General features: G+C 35.5%; 3 protein-coding genes across 5 annotated transcripts in view; 1 reads left to right on the top strand and 2 right to left on the bottom strand.

Moving 5' to 3' along the window:
• The window catches only part of LOC102802005 (SHC-transforming protein 1-like), a 75,103-nt gene extending 64,808 nt beyond the window's left edge, over window positions 1-10,295 (bottom strand). For all 3 annotated transcript variants that reach the window (XM_085506973.1, XM_085506972.1, XM_085506971.1), the window contains exon 1: window positions 10,148-10,295. The gene's annotated coding sequence lies outside the window, so the exon portion shown is untranslated. The remainder of the gene's footprint in view (window positions 1-10,147) is intronic.
• Window positions 10,296-10,524: 229 nt separating this feature from the next.
• On the top strand, window positions 10,525-23,714 carry LOC100374365 (HAUS augmin-like complex subunit 1). The gene is made up of 8 exons (XM_002732713.4): window positions 10,525-10,697; window positions 11,897-12,071; window positions 12,701-12,833; window positions 13,847-13,981; window positions 14,687-14,810; window positions 15,845-15,910; window positions 21,754-21,873; window positions 22,073-23,714. The coding sequence occupies exons 1-8, from the start codon at window positions 10,662-10,664 to the stop codon at window positions 22,121-22,123; spliced, it is 840 nt and encodes a 279-aa protein (XP_002732759.1). The 5' UTR covers window positions 10,525-10,661; the 3' UTR covers window positions 22,124-23,714.
• LOC144348076 (proprotein convertase subtilisin/kexin type 9-like) overlaps window positions 23,600-23,823 on the bottom strand; it is a 16,051-nt gene continuing 15,827 nt past the window's right edge. Inside the window, exon 7 of the mRNA XM_078007577.2 lies at window positions 23,600-23,789. Coding sequence (XP_077863703.1) covers window positions 23,716-23,789 — 74 coding nt within the window. The 3' untranslated portion in view covers window positions 23,600-23,715. The remainder of the gene's footprint in view (window positions 23,790-23,823) is intronic.

Here is a 23,823-nt window from a genome sequence, read left to right as displayed (position 1 = left end):
TGAGCAAAGCTTTCATTGGAGTAAATGAGTTTATTCTCATTAACGACTAATGTTATTTATTTTACAGGGCTGACAAATGAGGTTAGCGACAACAGACGATTATAGTTTTTAAATATCTCTGAGGTTAATTCATCATTTAACCTTCAATTTTTGTCGCTTTTCACAAATTTAAAAAAAAACTTTTGAACAAGACCTTTTGCATTGGTTATTATGATAATTTAAAATAGAATTAAATAATACAGGAATTATAGTAAAATAAATTAAAATGTGCAAAATTTTGTGCAAACATTTTGGCAGGACAAATTCTGACATTCAAAAGGTAAAGCAAAATACACAGATAGCAAATAATGGTACACATTTGACACTAGCCAAATATGGTTTCAGGAATTCACATTTTTTCTCAACTCTCCTGAAAATAGGTATATACCGGTACATCAATATGTATATATTTTGAGGGGCGAATACATAGCTGAGTTTAATGTATTCTTCAGTTTTGGTGAACATTTCTTTCTTTAATCTCTTAATTATTTTGAGAGGAGTCGTACTTTGCCTACTGGTCTTGATAACAATTTTGAGGAAAATATGGGAAAAATTATGTGGGTAATATTTTGTGAAAGGCGACTTTGGCTTGTAAAAAGGTTAAATAAAAATGTATGTTAAAAATATTTCTCAGAGCAATTTTCCAATAAAAAGGCATGTCTGCTTAAACGGGTTGATAAAAAATTATGTTGATGACTATTAAAACCAGAAGCACATGCTTAATACATGTTTATCACTAAAAGTATTTTTCTAATCCACTGAATTCATTGATATCTTCCTTGTGTTAACACACACTAGTTGATGCAAGTCTTGCACAATTTGATCATATATAATGATATTCTTGGGAAAACATTTTTGCAAAAGTCACTGTAAAATATTTACTGCTACAAAATTTTCTGATTTTTACTGACTGAAATTCATCTTTAACTAAATTAATGCAGGATACATTGTATTGATAGAAGCACAGATCAACCAACAAATGTACTTAGACTGTCTAATCCATTTAGTGTTGTTTATAAACTGTTTGCAGTAAGGATAAAGTATTTGATCAATTCAGTCCTAAGCTCCCGATTTGATGTGACACAGAGATTTTTCTTGATGCAACTAATTACACTCATTCCCTGGTCGACATGACAATGACACAACAGAAAATTATACTTTGATATATAGCGATCTAAAACACGTTATATTATAGTTATGTAACTTGTGAATAAACGAAGAAAATCACAACATTTTAGTTTGTGACTTCATAAGCTCCCTTTATTTACCGGTACATCTAAAGACAATTTTTATTTTATTTTTTGAGAACCTCTCTCTAGCAGCCACCAAGCGGACCCAACCAACTTGATTTCTGAAGGGAGGAGTTTCAATTTTGACATGAAAATTCTTTACGTCTGAGGGCACACTGCTCATACATGTAAATTGTCTACAATATATATATATATATATATATATATATATATATATATATATATATAGCTATATTTTAAGGGCTACATGTGACCATCAGAACAGTACTTATTAAAGACAGAGTTAAGCATTTTGTGCCTTGATTCAACAATTTTCCCATATTAATTTTATAGTTTGTACATTTGTACATTATAATATCATCTCTTTTATTTCTGCTCTCTGCCATTATGTTATGCCATTGTCCATATTGAAAACACACAGTAGCAAATTAAATGGTCAATACAACTACCACCCACTGCACGAACCAGGAAGACTGAATTATTACAGAACTACGAAGATTGTCCATTATAAATAAGTAACCAGTATGTTATTTTTCTCCTCTGTTGCCATAACAACAGTGTCGCACGATAGAAGGATTAAAGCTTGTGAGATTGAATGGCTATAGGGCTATGATTAAATATGCAAATACCAACACATAATAGAACTGTTTATTAGCATATTTTAAACTGCTCAGAAAGAAACATGCAGCTACAAGTGTGTAGTATCTCCAGACATTATTTTGGCTATAAAATGTTTAAGAGTGCAATAGTGAAGTTGTTTTGCCAGAACATGTCTCATAATTACCCTACTCGTTTTCTTTATGCCTATAGCATAAAAAATAATCTTGTTTCAGCTTGATTCTATGTGTGTATCTGTATAACAAATACCTTTTAAAAATGTTTTTTAACATAAAAAAGAGGTCAATCAAACTGGTATATGTATGCAGGACAATTCAGGTTTTCTTTTCAGTTACTATTAGTTACTATTCATATACTATCATTTGCATAAACTTACAATATACATTCACTGTTTATTTTTGTTATTACTGTAATTTTTTATTAATCTCTAAATGACAGTTTTAAAAAAATTGTGCATCGACTGGAAATAGTGTACCCTTGAATACATGTAGTATAGATGTACATGCTTAGTGAATAGAAGGTGAAATAAAGAAGGAATACTACATGTAGTATAGATGTACATGCTTAGTGAATAGAAGGTGAAATAAAGAAGGAATACTACATGTAGTATAGATGTACATGCTTAGTGAATAGAAGGTGAAATAAAGAAGGAATACTACATGTAGTATAGATGTACATGCTTAGTGAATAGAAGGTGAAATAAAGAAGGAATACTACATGTAGTATAGATGTACATGCTTAGTGAATAGAAGGTGAAATAAAGAAGGAATACTACATGTAGTATAGATGTACATGCTTAGTGAATAGAAGGTGAAATAAAGAAGGAATACTACCAATCACAGTTCTTTGTTTATTAATTTGAACAAAATACAGTTATACTGTAAAATACTTTATTTTCGATTGGAATTAATTTTCACTATTTTCGCTGAAGAAATAATTCAGTGAATATAAAATCGAACGAACATACCATGTCCTGTATTTTACATTGAACTCGTCAAAAATCAGTAAAAATAAATTCCCTACAAAACACCCAATTCAAGCTAAAATAAAGTATTTTACAGTAACTGTTTATAACCTGCGCATAAAATAAATGTACCTTAAACTGGAAACCGTAGTAACATCACAACTGATAAAAATATTATCAGTATATTGTTGGGGTTAAATCTTTAGGTTATATTTGTATTATGTTACAGTTTGTGTTTTTTTTTTTATTTATTCATTTTTATTTGCTTCTCTCATTAATGAATAAGATGAGCTTTATTATATCTAGACTAAAATAGGAAAAAATGTATTTTCAGTTGGAAAAAACAAAAAAATAACAGTAAAATTCCCATAGTTCTTTACGTTTTATAACTCTATGATAACACCAATGAGGAAGTCTCGTCTATTTTTCAACGCAACACCTCGGCATTGTAAAAAGTCTTTTCATTGTACGTTACAATAGTATTTATGATAATATTCCTAATAATTAAATCTTACAAATATAATACAAAATATAGCTGCATAGCAGCGATGACGGGTTTCGAGCCTGCGTGGCTCATGACAAATTGCACTTGCTCGATGTGCTTATTTGACGAACGTTTCATGTCTAGAATGCAAGATAGCAGACAAACTACACAACATATGGATTTGATTTCACAGGAATATGATAAACTTAATGCAAGGACAAATAGTTCATGAGTTATAGAACTTTTTCTCTTTTACTAAATCCAAGATGGCTGCCAAAGGAAGCCATTTTTAAAAATCTACTTCAGTAACTTTGTAGAGCTATCAACAGAGATACTATATGCTAAATTGCTTTTCAAACAAGCAAGCAGTTTTTAACAAGATATTTTTTTGAGGTTTTTTGAATTTTTGTGATAAATTCAACATGGCCGCCAAAACCACTTGAATCATGAGAAATATTTCCATGAACACATAATCATCTCATTGAGCGGATGTTGTATGCCAAGTTTTGTTTAAATCTAGCAAATCGTTCATAAGTTATAGCGTACTTTCACTTTTTACTAAATCCAAGATGGCTGCCAAAGGAAGCCATTTTTTGAAAATCTGCTTTAGTAACTTTGTAGAGCTATCGACAGAGATACTATATGCTAAATTGCTTTTCAAACAAGGAAGCAGTTTTTAACAAGATAATTTATTGAGGTTTTTTGAATTTTTGTGATAATTTCAACATGGCCGCCAAAACCACTTGAATCATGGGAAATATTTTCATGAACACATAATCATCTCATTGAGCGGATGTTGTATGCCAAGTTTTGTTTAAATCTGGCAAATCGTTCATAAGTTATAGCGTACTTTCACTTTATACTAAATCCAAGATGGCTGCCAAAGGAAGCAATTTTTCGAAAATCGGCTTCAGTAACTTTGTAGAGCTATCAACAGAGATACTATATGCTAAATAGATTGTCAAACAAGCAAGCAGTTTTTAAGATAATAATTTCTTGAGGTTTTTGGCATTTTTGTGATAAATTCAAGATGGCCGCCAAAACCACTTGAGTCATGGGAAATATTTTTATGAACACATAATCATCTTATTGAGTGGATGTTGTATGCCAAGTTTTGTCGAAATCTGGAAAATTGTTCATAATTTATAGCGTAATTTCACTTTTCACTAAATCCAAGATGGCTGCCAAAGGAAGCCATTTTTCAAAAATCTGCTTCAGTCACTTTGTGAAGCTATCAACAGAGATACTATATGCCGAATTGTTTTTCAAACAAGCAAGCAGTTTTTAAGAAGATAATTTTTTTAGTTTTTTGGCATTTTTGTGATAAATTCAACATGGCCGCCAAAACCACTTGAATCATGGGAAATATTTTTATGAACACATAATCATCTTATTGAAGGGATGTTGTATGCCAACTTTGGTTTAAATCTGGCAAATTGTTCATGAGTTATAGCGTACTTTCACTTTTTATTAAATCCAAGATGGCTGCCAAAGGAAGCCATTTTTCAAAAATCTGCTTCAGTCACTTTGTAGAGCTATGGCCATAGGTGCTGCAAAGCAAATGTATAATCACATGAATGAGCCATTTTTGAGAAGAAGATTTTAAAAGTTTCTTGTCAATTTTCGGAAAATCCAATATGGCGGCCAAGGTCACATGACCGCTAAAGTTTTTATTGCTGATATTTGCTAGACATGAGCCAATGATGCCACACAAAAAAACCGGAAGTTCCTAGACCCTCAGAAAGTGGTGCAATTGAGTACTTCCGGTCTGTGTTCTACCTAAGATGGCGGCCAGGTCATGTGACCTACATAGCTGGTTTTGGGGTATGCACCACAACTCATGGTCCTTTATCAGAATGCGAAATGGCAAGTCAATCGCAGCATTATTTTTCAAGTTACAGTGGTTACAAAAAACGGCGGAAAAATAATAATAATAAATATAGCTGCATAGCAGCGATGACGGGTTTCGAGCCTGCGTGGCTCATGGCAAATTGCACTTGCTCGTTGTGATTATTTGACGAATGTTTCATGTCTAGAATGAAAGATAGCAGACAAACTACACAACATATGGATTTGATTTCACAGGAATATGATAAACTTAATGCAAGGACAAATAGTTCATGAGTTATAGAACCTTTTCTCTTTTACTAAATCGAAGATGGCTGCCAAAGGAAGCCATTTTTCGATAATCTACTTCAGTAACTTTGTAGAGCTATCAACAGAGATACTATATGCTAAATTGCTTTTCAAACAAGGAAGCAGTTTTTAACAAGATAATTTTTTGAGGTTTTTTGAATTTTTGTGATAAATTCAACATGGCCGCCAAAACCACTTGAATCATGGGAAATATTTTCATGAACACATAATCATCTCATTGAGCGGATGTTGTATGCCAAGTTTTGTTTAAATCTGGCAAATCGTTCATAAGTTATAGCGTACTTTCACTTTTTTACTAAATCCAAGATGGCTGCCAAAGGAAGCCATTTTTCGAAAATCGGCTTCAGTAACTTTGTAGAGCTATCAACAGAGATACTATATGCTAAATAGATTGTCAAACAAGCAAGCAGTTTTTAAGATAATAATTTCTTGAGGTTTTTGGCATTTTTGTGATAAATTCAAGATGGCCGCCAAAACCACTTGAGTCATGGGAAATATTTTTATGAACACATAATCATCATATTGAGTGGATGTTGTATGCCAAGTTTTGTCGAAATCTGGAAAATTGTTCATAATTTATAGCGTAATTTCACTTTTCACTAAATCCAAGATGGCTGCCAAAGGAAGCCATTTTTCAAAAATCTGCTTCAGTACCTTTGTAGAGCTATCAACAGAGATACTATATGCTAAATTGATTGTCAACCAAGCAAGCAGTTTTTAAGAAGATAATTTTTTGAGGTTTTTTGCAATTTTTTGATAAATTCAATATGGCCGCCAATACCACTTGAATCATGGGAAATATTTTTATGAACACATAATCATCTTATCGAAGGGATGTTGTATGCCAACTTTGTTTTAAATCTGGCAAATTGTTCATGAGTTATAGCGTACTTTCACTTTTTACTAAATCCAAGATGGCTGCCAAAGGAAGCCATTTTTCAAAAATCTGCTTCAGTCACTTTGTAGAGCTATGGCCATAGGTGCTGCAAAGCAAATGTCTAATCACATGAACGAGCCATTTTTGAGAAGAAGATTTTAAAATTTTTTTGTCAATTTTCACAAAATCCAATATGGCGGCCAAGGTCACATGACCGCTAAAGATTTTATTGCTGATATTTGCTAGACATGAGCCAATGATGCCACACAAAAAAACCGGAAGTTCCTAGACCCTCAGAAAGTGGTGCAATTGAGCACTTCCGGTTTGTGTTCTACCTAAGATGGCGGCCAGGTCATGTGACCTACATGGCTGATTTTGGGGTATGCACCACAACTCATGGCCCTTCATCAGCATGCAAAATGCCTAATCAATCGCAGCATTATTTTTCAAGTTACAGTGCTTTAAAAAACGGTGGAAAAATAATAAGAATAATAATAATAATAAATATAGCTGCAGAGCAGCTATTAACGGCTTTCAAGAAAAAAGGGACATAACACCATTAAATTTGGAAAAAAAAGTTTGAAGATTTGATTTGTGCAATGTATATACATGTAGGTTACACGACGTTCTGGCCCAATGCCTTCATTATAGCGCGATTTCCATGTCTCTAACTTCAATAGTGCTTGAGATATTATATATATGCATATTTAATGAGTTCTATGACCATATATGGTCAACGGATATGTTGGCCAATTCTCTTTTCTGTTGCCTTCAATATAGCATTGGTACCATGTTTATACTTGCAATGGTGCTTGAGATATTGGAGACATGCATATTTAACGAGTTATATGACCATATATGGACAACGAATATTTTGGCCAATTCTCTCGTCCGTTGTCTTTAATATACCGTTAGTTCCATGTTTGTACATGCAATAGTGCTTGAGATATTGGAGACATGCATATTAAATGAGTTATATGACCATATATGGTTATTGAACATGTTGACAATTTCTCTTGTCCAAAGCCTTCCATATAGCAATGGTTCCACGTCTGTATGTGCAATAGTGCCTGAGATATTATAGATATGCATATTTAATGAGGTATATGACCTTATATGGTCAACGAAAATGGTGCCTCATTCTCTTGACCATTACCTTCAATATAGCGTAAGTTTCACGTTTGTACATGCAATAGTGCTTGAGATATAAGAGACATGCATATTTAATGAGTTCTATGACCATATATGGTCAACGAATATTTTGGCCAATTCTCTTGTCCATTGCCTTTAATATACCGTTAGTTTCACGTTTGTACATGCAATAGTGCTTGAGATATAAGAGACATGCATATTTAATGAGTTCTATGACCATATATGGACAACGAATATTTTGGCCAATTCTCTTGTCCGTTGCCTTTAATATACCGTTAGTTTCACGTTTGTACATGCAATAGTGCTTGAGATATAAGAGACATGCATATTTAATGAGTTCTATGACCATATATGGTCAACGAATATTTTGGCCAATTCTCTTGTCCATTGCCTTTAATATACCGTTAGTTTCACGTTTGTACATGCAATAGTGCTTGAGATATAAGAGACATGCATATTTAATGAGTTCTATGACCATATATGGACAACGAATATTTTGGCCAATTCTCTTGTCCGTTGCCTTTAATATACCGTTAGTTTCACGTTTGTACATGCAATAGTGCTTGAGATATAAGAGACATGCATATTTAATGAGTTCTATGACCATATATGGTCAACGAATATTTTGGCCAATTCTCTTGTCCGTTGCCTTTAATATACCGTTAGTTCCATGTTTGTACATGCAATAGTTTTTGAGTTACAAGAGACATGCATATTTAATGAGTTCCAACATGGCGGCCGAACCACGTGACTAATCGAAAATCTGCTTCAGTCACTTTTAATGGCATGACATGTAGAAGGTATATACAAATTTTCAGGCAAAATGGTGCAGCCGTTTCAGAGAAGAAGTCGTTTGAAGTTGGCGGAAGAATAATAATAATAATAAATATAGCTGCAGAGCAGCTATTAACGGCTTTCAAGAAAAGGGACCATAACACTATTAAATTTGGAAAAAAAAGTTTGAAGATTTGATTTGTGCAATGTATATACGTGTAGGTTACATGACGTTCTGGCCCAATGCCTTCATTATAGCGCTATTTCTATGTCTCTAACTTCAATAGTGCTCGAGATATTGTATATATGCATATTGAATGAGTTCTATGACCATATATGGTCAACGGATATGTTGGCCAATTCTCTTTCCATTGCCTTCAATATAGCGTTGGTACCCTGTCTGTACATGCAATACTGCTTGAAATATTAGAGACATGCATATTTAATGAGATCTATGACCATATATGGTCAACGGATATGTTTGGCAATTCTCTTGTCCATTGCCTTCAATATATCATTGGTACCATGTTTATACTTGCAATGGTGCTTGAGATATTGGAGACATGCATATTTAATGAGTTCTATGACCATATATGGTCAACGAATATGTTGGTCAATTTTCTTGTCCATTGCCTTCGGTATACCGTTAGTTCCATGTTTGTACATGCAATAGTGCTTGAGATATTGGAGACATGCATATTTAATAAGTTATATGACCATATATGGTCATTGAAGATGTTGACAATTTCTCTTGTCCAAAGCCTTCAATATAGCAATGGTTCCATGTCTGTATGTGCAATAGTCCCTGAGATATTATAGGTATGCATATTTAATGAGGTATATGACCTTATATGGTCAACGAATATGTTGGCTCATTCTCTTGACCATTTCCTTCAATATAGCGTCAGTTTCACGTTTGTACATGCAATAGTGCTTGAGATATAAGATACATGCATATTTAATGAGTTCTATGACCATATATGGTCAACGAATATTTTGGCCAATTCTCTTTTCCGTTGCCTTCAATATACCGTTAGTTCCATATTTGTACATGCAATAGTTTTTGAGATACAAGAGACATGCATATTTAATGAGTTCCAAGATGGCGGCCGAACCACGTGACTAATCGAAAATCTGTTTCAGTCACTTTTAATGGCATGACATGTAGAAGGTATATACAAATTTTCAGGCAAAACGGTCCAGCCGTTTCAGAGAAGAAGTCGTTTGAAGTTGGCGGAATAATAATAATAATAATAATAATAATAATAATAATAAACTTAACAAAAACAATAGGCTTTCAAGCCTGAAGGGACTTGAAAGCCTAATAAACATAACAAAAACAATAGGCTTTCAAGCCTGAAGGGACTTGAAAGCCTAATAATAAACATAGCAATTACAAAAGGGTTTCCGACCCATAGGGCTCGAAACCCTAATAATAAACATAGCAATTACAAAAGGGTTTCGACCCATAGGGCTCGAAACCCTAATAATATATCACATGACAGTCACCACAAATTTTGGAGAGAAAACCTTATTGATAATTTTGAAAGTTCAAGTTCAAGATTGGGACGTACATTGCTGTTATTAATTATGAAATTGGAATCGCGGTCAACAGAAAGAAAGGGAACATTAACTTGAAGAAGAAAGTACGCGCAAGGTCGCAAGCATAGTAACACTCCAGTGCGTTGCCTCACACATCTAAAACCACAAACAGTATAATTATGATTCAAACTTTCTACACGCATTTATACGAGCTGACTTGTTTCTTGGAAGAAACGTCGAACGACGGATGTGTCAACTGGTCTGTTTTAAACAAAGAGTTCCGTTCTTACCTGAACAAATGAGTTGCGTGTTAGAACTAATGTACACCTCGCCACAAATACGTTCCAACTGTGCAATATTACGGTTTCGAAAAGTTACGACTCACATCACGACACAATGCGGAAATGGAGACATGAAAAGATTCAGGGTATCAATCATTTCATATTGATGTATTTAATGCAGTCTAGGGAGTCCTGGTCACGTGATGTTTATCACTTTTTTTTGAACTTTATGAACTGTTACGCGCGTGGTAATTGCTTATTTGATAGCTATGAAGTGTAGATTACATTTCGTGTTGGAATACACGATATTTCAGATTGCCTGTATTGCCAGGGAGTTTATTGTTACTAGATTTTAATTGATACAGTTATGGGGTCAAACCGGACTCTCGTAAAATCTCGTAGATAAGTCACCTGATTTTTAGGACTCTAGGAGCGCCATTTTCGGAATTAGCTTATGTATGGGCTCAAGTCAGGATTGTTGTATTTTATCAAGAATGAATGAATTCAACAGCTCTTGAATATCATGGCCACAGGATTAATGGACAGGAAGCATCGCCACGTAAGTAAAATGCATTGATGCATACAAAACAAATGCTTGTTCTGCTCAGAGGGACTTGTGTTTGTAGCCGGGGTTTGTTTGTCAACTTTGTGCGTGCAGTGATTTGTTTTTTCTCCTCCACCAAATTAATGTAACCCTTTAAAATTGTGGTTGTAGATTGAATTCCTAATTTCATTATTAGTCTTAGAGCTAGTTAAATAATGAAACCTGCTTTATTCATTTTCGCTACGAGATGGCTCTAGTCCGCGAAATTTTGTTTTGCAGAAATCGTATCTTCAATTTATTACGGGATTTCTGAAAAGGAAAGAATGCATTTGCACCCTAACCCCCACTCTAACCCTACCCCTGCCCTCCAGCGCTCCCCATTTAATTGTATATGCCTCCCTATAGTTATCTAGAGGGACATAGACAATTATATCGGCGGTAGAGTTAGAATTAGGGGTATAGGTACATGTACAAAACGTTATACTGTTACAAATGGGCTATTACAATATATCCATCTTCTTCTGCCAAAACCTATGCTTTTAGAGGTGTATCTCTCGCCCTATGTAAATGATTAACCTAAGAAATAACGAAATATTCAGTGTCAACGCAACAAGCACACAAGAAAGCCCGAAAACAATTTCGTAACATTTAATAACAGTGTCAGAAGTGAACTTCTCAAAGATGCGATCGAACTACAATAAAAAACATTCACTTACTCTGCCCATGATTAAAATCTTCTTGTTTTTTATTAATATCTTAACGGCCAGTTCTTGCACCCTTCCACATATAAAAAAGTTGTACGTATCCAGGGATTTTCTGTTTTTCATCTGCTACCTTGAATAATACGATATCTGTAGTACGAGGTAATTTACGATGTCTGGATATTCTATGCCAGGAAAAAGTTTCGGATCAGCAGATAAATCTTTTTTCTTAAAACAGTATGGATCTAATCCATCACAAAGAACTATTTTCGATAAATATCTGTGCTTTGAAGCACCATCCAGTGATTCAAAATACTCTGAAAGCGTAGGTTCACGGCGGTCCTCCATAACTACAAGTTGCTAAGGGTATTGCTTGTCTCCCAAGATGGCGGAAGCCACCGGCGAGGGCACTTTTTGTCACGTGATTGCAAGCGAAGAATACATATATTCAGGATCAGTCAATATACATTACTTTACATCATGCATCCCTGTTATATCATACACTGTACACAGGTGCAGGCATGGCTTGATAGATTGTTTGTTGGCTCTGATGTACCACAATATGAAATCAACGAAAGGACCATAGATATCCTCTATGATTTGATGGAGAGAAATGAAAGCAGAGACAAAGAAGCTGAAGCATTGATTGAAGATTTGAATCAGAAAGCTGAGGAATATAATGTTGAAGGTATTCTGTAGCTGCTTATCAACCATATTGAACAGCACTACTCCACTTCAGTCCACACTTCCCATCACTCACTGTACCGATACGCTAGTATATAGACTTGCAAACAGAATCTTGTCTTTTGAAATGCCATACTGCTTAACACCACTCCTTGTTAAACTAACCATGCTCGAGCCTGCTCCACACCACACTACCCCGCACACTACATTGCATCACTCACACAGCACAATTCCACACAACAACCATGAATTACACCACGTCAATCTGCACCACACACCATCACCCTAGCTGCTCCATTCAACTACCTTATTTCACTATTTTTTGTAAATTAAGATTGCAACATGATCATTTGATGTTTATTTTTCAAGGTAATAGTTGCTTATTAAGTTATGGAGTTCCTGTAAACAAGTTTCTTTTCAAGTCGAGCTGTTTTTTGCTGTTCATTCATTCTGTGTTTGTTTTTGTTTTTTCAGCAATTATATTACAAAATAATATTTTTCAAAACTGGGTTTAATTTTTGATGTGCCTTATAGTTCTGGGGATATAATCTACTAATTCTATAAATATTCAGTAATAACTAATGTGATAAATTCATTCTTATCATTTCTAACAACTGTGTTGTTTTTTATCAGCTGTTCGTCATGCTAACATTCTACACAGTGTTGGAATATCCGTTGGCAATTTATCTAAATCTGGTTCGGTCAGCTTAGCAACGTTAGCGAGTGCTGCAAACATGCTTGAATTAAAAGATGCTTCAATGAGTAGGTAAGCAGTCTAACAATAGCTTTATTGCACTTACACATTGCTTTAAATCAAATGAAGTCATTGGACGCCTTAATTGCTTTCTTCGGTAAGGAGGTAACACATTTTTCGATTTAACAACGCGAGTATCATAATTATTAGGTACACTGAGTTGAGAGTAACAAAAGAATCCTGCATTCAACCACCAGAAGGCGCTTGTCAGCAGGACAACATTTTCAAAAATATTAGTAAAATTCTACACAACCCCCAAAAAGTTCTTTCCCATGAGGGACTGTCTGGTGTGGCGCACTGGACAATGTAGTGATGCAACACAATCTCGCTCTATTACAGTTTGGTACGCTAACAGAATCATAATTCATGATGGCAAATAATCTGCAGTGAATGACATCTATTTTACTGACCGACAATGCAGTGCTTGATGTTCAGTTTTAAACTCACTTGTTCAATGTATGTTGCCAATAAATGTATATTTATTAGTCTTTAAATGCATGTTAGTAACTATTTAGTTGTCTGAATTATGGCTATTTTACTTGTACTATTTTTCCCCAACTGAAACTATTGTCTTGTGGAAAATTGAAATCATACAAAAACATATTGCACTGTTCTTCCTAGAACAATTGTTTAGAGTAGTTACTCATTTGCATAACAGGGTAATATGTTAATTGTGTCTATTGTATTTATTGTTTTAGTGATTTTGGTCTATTTTTTATCAGCATTAACCTTTTTGCCACCAGTTCCCCCTTTTTATCACAAATTCACAAAATAGTTGTGTTTTTAGACTGCATTTTCTTTTAGAAGATTGGGACAAAAATAGCCAAATTCTTTGATAAAAAAACCCAAAAATTACTAAAATTTTCTTTTTCAGAAAGATTGCAAGAATATATTTAAAAAAACGCTAACAAATATTGGCAGGAAAGTCTGGTGGTGAAAAGGTGTAAGAAGTAGTAGGACCACTACTCTATTATGCTTTTTGTTGGCAAAAAAAAAAATTGTATGTTATTTTCTAACTTTTCTAGTTATTTACTTGGTTTGACACGACTATCAGATGAAATAGCATTGACATCTGAGACTAGAGAGGAGGAGCAGAGTACAATTGATGAGTTATTCAGCAAAACTCAAAATGCTTGGATAAAATCAAGTTACTTGAAAAAGTAAGTCGTGTATTTTCACTATCAGAAGATATAGAAAACTCTTAAGTGTGTGTTATATTTAATAATTGTAGATGGAGGTGAGACCGTGATTGGTTGGTACCAAGCAACGCAACAAGCCAATCGGGGAACGCCTTTCTTGTTTACTGGACATCCAATCAAATCATGGCTTTTAAAGTCTTTGACTCATAATCACAGTCTTTTTTTCAGCAATTCAATTTGGTTTCATATCTAGCTTTATTTTCACACCTGTTTCTATCGTTCTATGCTGGCTAATTTGTTCAAAAAGTGCGCCCTCATTTGACAAATGTTGATTAGTGTTTGTGCCACTGGAGGGCGCTGTTAATACAAGCTACTTACATGGTGGATTACTCTGATGCTTGAAATTTATACATGTAAATCTACTTCAATTCAAATCCCAAATTTATCACTTCAACGAAAATAGCGAAAATCAGATTTCTACTGAAAAAAAGTTTAACACAGTACACAATAAACATTAGCATCAACAACTTATTTATTATTAAGGTAGAATGGTACTTGTGCCCTATGACATGCGTACATATTTAAGTATATTAGGTATTTCTTGTCAAAAGCAGAACAAAACATTTAGTATCAGTCATCAGTATGTACACTGTGACTTTTTGTCAATATGCCAAGTAAAACCACATTCCAGACACTTGCGACGCCCTTTTTTCTTGTTTTATTCAGACATTTGCACTCACTTGAGAAGCAAAAAGAACAAAAAGATGCTGAGTTGAAGCGAAAATCTCAAAATGCAGGATTTCTGCATGATAAAGTTCAACAATATAAAGACAGACTCCATCATTTACAGGTTAGTTAGTTTGTGAACGTTTCCTCATGCTGCTCAATGTTGCGGACCTAGACTATTAAAACATCGTCTTGTAGGGTTGATCCTTTGAGCAATTACCAAAAACACTTTGTCACCAATCTCAAAATCAATCATCACATTTTATTTTCTAAAAATGTTGAGCTTGAAACAACTAGCATAAATTTATTCTCATTTGGTTAAACAATTTAATGTTGTACCGAAATTTTGGTTCCAGATGTATTCTAGGTCATGTGTTCATGTTTATGTGCAGATTGGTTCTCATAATTTTTCAAGTTTTGTTTCATCATCTCCATTATTTTTTAATGAAGCTATGATCCAAATATTCCAAACAAATAGTATGTTTCAAATCCTGTGTTAGAAGCAACATGTGCATTTCCAATCTCACAAAGACTTGGTGATATATAGCCATTAATGTTTTCAAGGTCAAAATCGATCCATAATTTTTTCAGATGTTTTTCGTAAAATTGCTCAAACTTGTAGCCAAATATTAATTATGTGCAATTGGTTCAAAATTAACAAAAAAATTGTAGAAAAGGACATTAAAATGTCTTTATGTTGCACCAATCTCAAAAAATTTGTAGAAAAGGACATTAAAATATCTTTATGCTGCAGCAAAATGTTAGCGGGTAAAACTGGAAATGCAGACATTCTAAAATATGTGGTGAATTTTAAAAATTATCATCAAAAACATTGTTTGTGTTAACAATACTACATCTGTCGCTGTATCCTCATAAGTTACAGCAAGCTGTAACTTTATGGAATGATTATGAGGTATTTCTAAAATAGCAAATGTTTGGTAGAGAATTTTCCAATGTTTTTCCACATTTTGCTCAGTTCTGGGCTTCATACATCAAGCAGTCATTTGATTGGTCATTACTAGTAGGTTTATTACAAAAATACTGCAAAGTATACACTGAGGCAGGACATGATCACATAAACATAAACGTTGATACTCATGGATACTTTGTGATATAATCATGTAACCTCCTAATAATGTATTGTTATTAATATTGCAGGGTGAGCTAAATAAGAGTGGAGTAGATGCATCAATTTACCATCATACTTTAGTGAAAAGAGCCGAGGTAAGTGTGTTTAACTTTGTGATCATTCTACTTTGGTTGCTGAGGTAAGCCTACTTAGCTTTGTGATCATTCTCTGGTTGCTGAAGTAAGCCTGCTTAGCTTTGTGATCATTCTCTGGTTGCTGAGGTAAGCCTACTTAGCTTTGTGATCATTCTATGTTGGTTGCTGAGGTAAGCCTACTTAGCTTTGTGATCATTCTACTTTGGTTGCTGAGGTAAGCCTACTTAGCTTTGTGATCATACTACTTTGGTTGCTGAGGTAAGCCTACTTAGCTTTGTGATCATTCTACTTTGGTTGCTGAGGTAAGCCTACTTAGCTTTGTGATCATTACTTTGGTTGCTGAGGTAAGCCTACTTAGCTTTGTGATCATTCTCAGGTTGCTGAGATAAGCCTACTTAGCTTTGTGATTATACTACTCTGGTTGCTGAGGTAAGCCTACTTAGCTTTGTGATCATTCTACTTTGGTTGCTGAGGTAAGCCTACTTAGCTTTGTGATCATTCTCAGGTTGCTGAGATAAGCCTACTTAGCTTTGTGATTATACTACTCTGGTTGCTGAGGTAAGCCTACTTAGCTTTGTGATCATTCTACTTTGGTTGCTGAGGTAAGCCTACTTAGCTTTGTGATCATTCTATGTTGGTTGCTGAGGTAAGCCTACTTAGCTTTGTGATCATTCTACTTTGGTTGCTGAGGTAAGCCTACTTAGCTTTGTGATCATACTACTTTGGTTGCTGAGGTAAGCCTACTTAGCTTTGTGATCATTCTACTTTGGTTGCTGAGGTAAGCCTACTTAGCTTTGTGATCATTCTACTTTGGTTGCTGAGGTAAGCCTACTTAGCTTTGTGATCATTCTCAGGTTGCTGAGATAAGCCTACTTAGCTTTGTGATTATACTACTCTGGTTGCTGAGGTAAGCCTACTTAGCTTTGTGATCATTCTACTTTGGTTGCTGAGGTAAGCCTACTTAGCTTTGTGATCATTCTCAGGTTGCTGAGATAAGCCTACTTAGCTTTGTGGTTATACTACTCTGGTTGCTGAGGTAAGCCTACTTAGCTTTGTGATCATTCTACTTTGGTTGCTGAGGTAAGCCTACTTAGCTTTGTGATTATACTACTCTGGTTGCTGAGGTAAGCCTACTTAGCTTTGTGATTATACTACTCTGGTTGCTGAGGTAAGCCTACTTAGCTTTGTGATCATTCTACTTTGGTTGCTGAGGTAAGCCTACTTAGCTTTGTGATCATTCTACTTTGGTTGCTGAGGTAAGCCTACTTAGCTTTGTGATCATACTACTTTGGTTGCTGAGGTAAGCCTACTTAGCTTTGTGATCATACTACTCAGGTTGCTGAGATAAGTCTACTTAGCTTTGTGATCATTCTAGTCTGGTTGCTGAGGTAAGTCTACTTAGCTTTGTGATCATTCTACTTTGGTTGCTGAGGTAAGCCTACTTAGCTTTGTGATCATTCTCTGGTTGCTGAAGTAAGCCTGCTTAGCTTTGTGATCATTCTCTGGTTGCTGAGGTAAGCCTACTTAGCTTTGTGATCATTCTATGTTGGTTGCTGAGGTAAGCCTACTTAGCTTTGTGATCATTCTACTTTGGTTGCTGAGGTAAGCCTACTTAGCTTTGTGATCATACTACTTTGGTTGCTGAGGTAAGCCTACTTAGCTTTGTGATCATTCTACTTTGGTTGCTGAGGTAAGCCTACTTAGCTTTGTGATCATTACTTTGGTTGCTGAGGTAAGCCTACTTAGCTTTGTGATCATTCTCAGGTTGCTGAGATAAGCCTACTTAGCTTTGTGATTATACTACTCTGGTTGCTGAGGTAAGCCTACTTAGCTTTGTGATCATTCTACTTTGGTTGCTGAGGTAAGCCTACTTAGCTTTGTGATCATTCTCAGGTTGCTGAGATAAGCCTACTTAGCTTTGTGATTATACTACTCTGGTTGCTGAGGTAAGCCTACTTAGCTTTGTGATCATTCTACTTTGGTTGCTGAGGTAAGCCTACTTAGCTTTGTGATCATTCTATGTTGGTTGCTGAGGTAAGCCTACTTAGCTTTGTGATCATTCTACTTTGGTTGCTGAGGTAAGCCTACTTAGCTTTGTGATCATACTACTTTGGTTGCTGAGGTAAGCCTACTTAGCTTTGTGATCATTCTACTTTGGTTGCTGAGGTAAGCCTACTTAGCTTTGTGATCATTCTACTTTGGTTGCTGAGGTAAGCCTACTTAGCTTTGTGATCATTCTCAGGTTGCTGAGATAAGCCTACTTAGCTTTGTGATTATACTACTCTGGTTGCTGAGGTAAGCCTACTTAGCTTTGTGATCATTCTACTTTGGTTGCTGAGGTAAGCCTACTTAGCTTTGTGATCATTCTCAGGTTGCTGAGATAAGCCTACTTAGCTTTGTGGTTATACTACTCTGGTTGCTGAGGTAAGCCTACTTAGCTTTGTGATCATTCTACTTTGGTTGCTGAGGTAAGCCTACTTAGCTTTGTGATTATACTACTCTGGTTGCTGAGGTAAGCCTACTTAGCTTTGTGATTATACTACTCTGGTTGCTGAGGTAAGCCTACTTAGCTTTGTGATCATTCTACTTTGGTTGCTGAGGTAAGCCTACTTAGCTTTGTGATCATTCTACTTTGGTTGCTGAGGTAAGCCTACTTAGCTTTGTGATCATACTACTTTGGTTGCTGAGGTAAGCCTACTTAGCTTTGTGATCATACTACTCAGGTTGCTGAGATAAGTCTACTTAGCTTTGTGATCATTCTAGTCTGGTTGCTGAGGTAAGTCTACTTAGCTTTGTGATCATTCTACTTTGGTTGCTGAGATAAGCCTACTTAGCTTTGTGATTATACTACTTTGGTTGCTGAGGTAAGCCTACTTAGCTTTGTGATCATTCTACTATGGTTGCTGAGGTAAGCCTACTTAGCTTTGTGATCATTCTACTTTGGTTGCTGAGGTAAGCCTACTTAGCTTTGTGATCATTCTACTCAGGTTGCTGAGATAAGCCTACTTAGCTTTGTGATCATTCTACTCAGGTTGCTGAGATAAGCCTACTTAGCTTTGTGATTATACTACTCTGGTTGCTGAGGTAAGCCTACTTAGCTTTGTGATCATTCTACTTTGGTTGCTGAGGTAAGCCTACTTAGCTTTGTGATCATTCTACTTTGGTTGCTGAGGTAAGCCTACTTAGCTTTGTGATCATTCTACTCAGGTTGCTGAGATAAGCCTACTTAGCTTTGTGATCATTCTACTCAGGTTGCTGAGATAAGCCTACTTAGCTTTGTGATTATACTACTCTGGTTGCTGAGGTAAGCCTACTTAGCTTTGTGATCATTCTACTTTGGTTGCTGAGGTAAGCCTACTTAGCTTTGTGATCATTCTACTCTGGTTGCTGAGGTAAGCCTACTTAGCTTTGTGATCATTCTACTCTGGTTGCTGAGGTAAGCCTACTTAGCTTTGTGATCATTCTACTTTGGTTGCTGAGATAAGCCTACTTAGCTTTGTGATTATACTACTTTGGTTGCTGAGGTAAGCCTACTTAGCTTTGTGATCATTCTAATTTGGTTGCTGAGGTAAGCCTATTTAGCTTTGTGATCATTCTACTTTGGTTGCTGAGGTAAGCCTAATTAGCTTTGTGATCATTCTACTCAGGTTGCTGAGATAAGCCTACTTAGCTTTGTGATCATTCTACTTTGGGTGCTGAGGTAAGCCTACTTAGCTTTGTGATCATACTACTCAGGTTGCTGAGATAAGCCTACTTAGCTTTGTGATCATTCTACTCAGGTTGCTGAGATAAGCCTACTTAGCTTTGTGATCATTCTACTTTTGTTGCTGAGGTAAGCCTACTTAGCTTTGTGATCATTCTACTCAGGTTGCTGAGATAAGCCTACTTAGCTTTGTGATCATTCCACTTTGGTTGCTAAGGTAAGCCTACTTAGCTTTGTGATCATACTACTTTGGTTGCTGAGGTAATCCTACTTAGCTTTGTGATTATACTAATCTGGTTGCTGAGGTAAGCCTACTTAGCTTTGTGATCATTCTACGTTGGTTGCTGAGGTAAGCCTACTTAGCTTTGTGATCATTCTCAGGTTGCTGAGATAAGCCTACTTAGCTTTGTGATTATACTACTCTGGTTGCTGAGGTAAGCCTACTTAGCTTTGTGATCATTCTACTTTGGTTGCTGAGGTAAGCCTACTTAGCTTTGTGATCATTCTCAGGTTGCTGAGATAAGCCTACTTAGCTTTGTGGTTATACTACTCTGGTTGCTGAGGTAAGCCTACTTAGCTTTGTGATCATTCTACTTTGGTTGCTGAGGTAAGCCTACTTAGCTTTGTGATTATACTACTCTGGTTGCTGAGGTAAGCCTACTTAGCTTTGTGATTATACTACTCTGGTTGCTGAGGTAAGCCTACTTAGCTTTGTGATCATTCTACTTTGGTTGCTGAGGTAAGCCTACTTAGCTTTGTGATCATTCTACTTTGGTTGCTGAGGTAAGCCTACTTAGCTTTGTGATCATACTACTTTGGTTGCTGAGGTAAGCCTACTTAGCTTTGTGATCATACTACTCAGGTTGCTGAGATAAGCCTACTTAGCTTTGTGATCATACTACTCAGGTTGCTGAGATAAGCCTACTTAGCTTTGTGATCATTCTACTCAGGTTGCTGAGATAAGCCTACTTAGCTTTGTGATTATACTACTCTGGTTGCTGAGGTAAGCCTACTTAGCTTTGTGATCATTCTACGTTGGTTGCTGAGGTAAGTCTACTTAGCTTTGTGATCATTCTACTCTGGTTGCTGAGGTAAGTCTACTTAGCTTTGTGATCATTCTACTCTGGTTGCTGAGGTAAGTCTACTTAGCTTTGTGATCATTCTACTTTGGTTGCTGAGATAAGCCTACTTAGCTTTGTGATTATACTACTTTGGTTGCTGAGGTAAGCCTACTTAGCTTTGTGATCATTCTACTTTGGTTGCTGAGGTAAGCCTACTTAGCTTTGTGATCATTCTACTTTGGTTGCTGAGGTAAGCCTACTTAGCTTTGTGATCATTCTACTCAGGTTGCTGAGATAAGCCTACTTAGCTTTGTGATCATTCTACTCTGGTTGCTGAGATAAGCCTACTTAGCTTTGTGATTATACTACTCTGGTTGCTGAGGTAAGCCTACTTAGCTTTGTGATCATTCTACTTTGGGTGCTGAGGTAAGCCTACTTAGCTTTGTGATCATACTACTCAGGTTGCTGAGATAAGCCTACTTAGCTTTGTGATCATTCTACTTTTGTTGCTGAGGTAAGCCTACTTAGCTTTGTGATCATTCTACTCAGGTTGCTGAGATAAGCCTACTTAGCTTTGTGATCATTCCACTTTGGTTGCTAAGGTAAGCCTACTTAGCTTTGTGATCATACTACTTTGGTTGCTGAGGTAATCCTACTTAGCTTTGTGATTATACTAATCTGGTTGCTGAGGTAAGCCTACTTAGCTTTGTGATCATTCTACGTTGGTTGCTGAGGTAAGCCTACTTAGCTTTGTGATCATTCTACTTAGCTTTGTGATCATTCTACTTTGGTTGCTGAGGTAAGCCTACTTAGCTTTGTGATCATACTACTCTGGTTGCTGAGGTAAGCCTACTTAGCTTTGTGATCATTCTACTTTGGTTGCTGAGGTAAGCCTACTTAGCTTTGTGATCATTCTACTCTGGTTGCTGAGGTAAGTCTACTTAGCTTTGTGATCATTCTACTCTGGTTGCTGAGGTAAGTCTACTTAGCTTTGTGATCATTCTACTTAGCTTTGTGATCAAACCACATGTGCTAAGCTGTATGTCTTATAGATAACACTTTCTAATCCAATATTGCAGGAACTGAAAAAGCTGAAAGACCAAGTAGCTCCGCTCCGAATAAAATTAGACACCTATCATAAACTTCCTGCAGACCCTTCACTGGCTGAGGTCAAAGTTGAGGAAGCCAAAAGAGAATTGGTACGTTTAATTCTTGCATATACATATTTTGAATATATCAGTCAAGTGCATAGGAAGACGCTATGCCCCAAATCACTTTACACACATCACTTCCCCAAGTTAAGTTTCAAGTGCAGAACAAATCCAGGTGTGCAACTTTGAATCCTAGAGCACAATTCAGTTCTAATTTGATTAATTTTATGTTTGTTCTTTATTCTAGGATGACTTGGAAAAGGAAATTGGTTCACACATAAATCAGATGGAACTCTAATTTGTTTGATACTTTGTTTTGCAATGTACAATTTTCAAATAGTAATTTGATTTGTCAGAACAAGTTCTGTATATTGAAGAAAAACATGGAACAATAATGAATATCCCATGGATTGATCAATTGCTCTAAGGGTCAATAGTCACAGAAAGCAATGAATGTTTCATCAATTGACCAATGACTGAGTGTGATAGAGAAAGTTCTTGATCATCAAAGAAGTTTCACTCATTGGTCAGCTGTCAGAACCTAGTGATTTTATTTTAATCCAATATGATCGGAAGAATACCTCTTTATACCATGGGCATTGAAAAACATTTTTAGCTTAATGTAAATTTCAAACAGTAGTTAACAGTAGTAGTAGTAGTTAGTCAGGATCCACTCGACTCATGCCAAAATTTTGCCCTAATTCATTGATCTGTTATTTGACCCAGAGACTATATGCATATGTATGTGTCTGATGCTATTTGCTGTTATGGTATTTATTATTGTGCACATGGAAGGATTCAAAGAACAGTTATTTTTCACTTTGATGTAGGATTGTAAAAACTGGGTACAGCAGCACAAATATGCATCACTGACAACATTCTACATTCATTTTGTTCATTACTTCATCATCTGGCCATATTTTTCTTGACAAGCTGGCGAAACCATTTATGAATCAGTAAATTTTTTTGTAAATTCACTGCTGAGGGCGTAATGTCAGTTCGTGTCAAGCGTTCAGACAGCAAATTTTGCCACATGCCAATTTAGGGTTGTAACTCTTAATTGAGTTTTTTTTTTTCGACTCTGCGTTGACTCTGTTCTAATCGGCCACACATACTTTTCCCCACATGCCTAAAGCCTGGATTGAGTCAACATGTTACTGATCTGTAACATGAACACCACTAACGATGAACAATTGTTTGGTTTGAAATAGTAAATAAAGACAATCTGTTTGATTCTGATTTGCAAATATTATGGGGGGAAAAAGTGTTGCTTAATAATACAACAGTTCTTTTGGATGTTCACTCCACTCACTCGCATTTGTTATCCAAATACTCAACCAAATAGTAAATCTTTTAAACAGAACTGACAAAAAAAACAGTCAGAATGAATCTAAATTTTGTAGGACTATGCAATAGTATACGTTATTAAAGTCGATCATAACACTGCTAACTTTATTAAATATATGTTACATAATCACGATCAAGAAATATTTCTGGTGCAGTATTTTTACCTGTTTGTGTACAAAGCGTTTTTATGTATACTTGGTTATGATCTTTTCTGAACATTTTTTTTTTGGATTAGTCTTATTAAACAGTATTGAAAGTTACTGTACTTGTTTTTTGAATGGTAGTTGAAGTTCACCATTCAACTTGAAATAAATGTATCTGAATAATATTTATAATACATCAACTGTTCTGTATAACTCAATCATATTATTCGGGGGTGCAATCAGAACATACACGCACATACAATGTATAAATGAAATTCAGTAACTAGTCATTATGTGCATAACTTTAATTTATCCAATGCAAATATTGAGCACAATTGTTTTTCTCATTTTACATAAATTCAATAAACGCAATGTTCTTTTCTTTGCCTTATCAAACAAGTTATTTGCAACAATTTGCTACAGCCCATACACCCTTTTCATTTCCTCCATTAAATGCCACACAATTGTCATCCTCTGAAATGAGATAAATAAGTGAAAGTAAACATAC

The sequence above is a fragment of the Saccoglossus kowalevskii genome, chromosome 13 (genome assembly GCF_978046115.1).
Source record: "Saccoglossus kowalevskii chromosome 13, keSacKowa6.1, whole genome shotgun sequence".
Classification (NCBI taxonomy): Eukaryota; Metazoa; Hemichordata; class Enteropneusta; family Harrimaniidae; genus Saccoglossus; species Saccoglossus kowalevskii.
The sequence above is the reverse complement of the archived record's forward strand: the minus strand, read 5'-3'. Positions and strand labels throughout refer to the sequence as shown.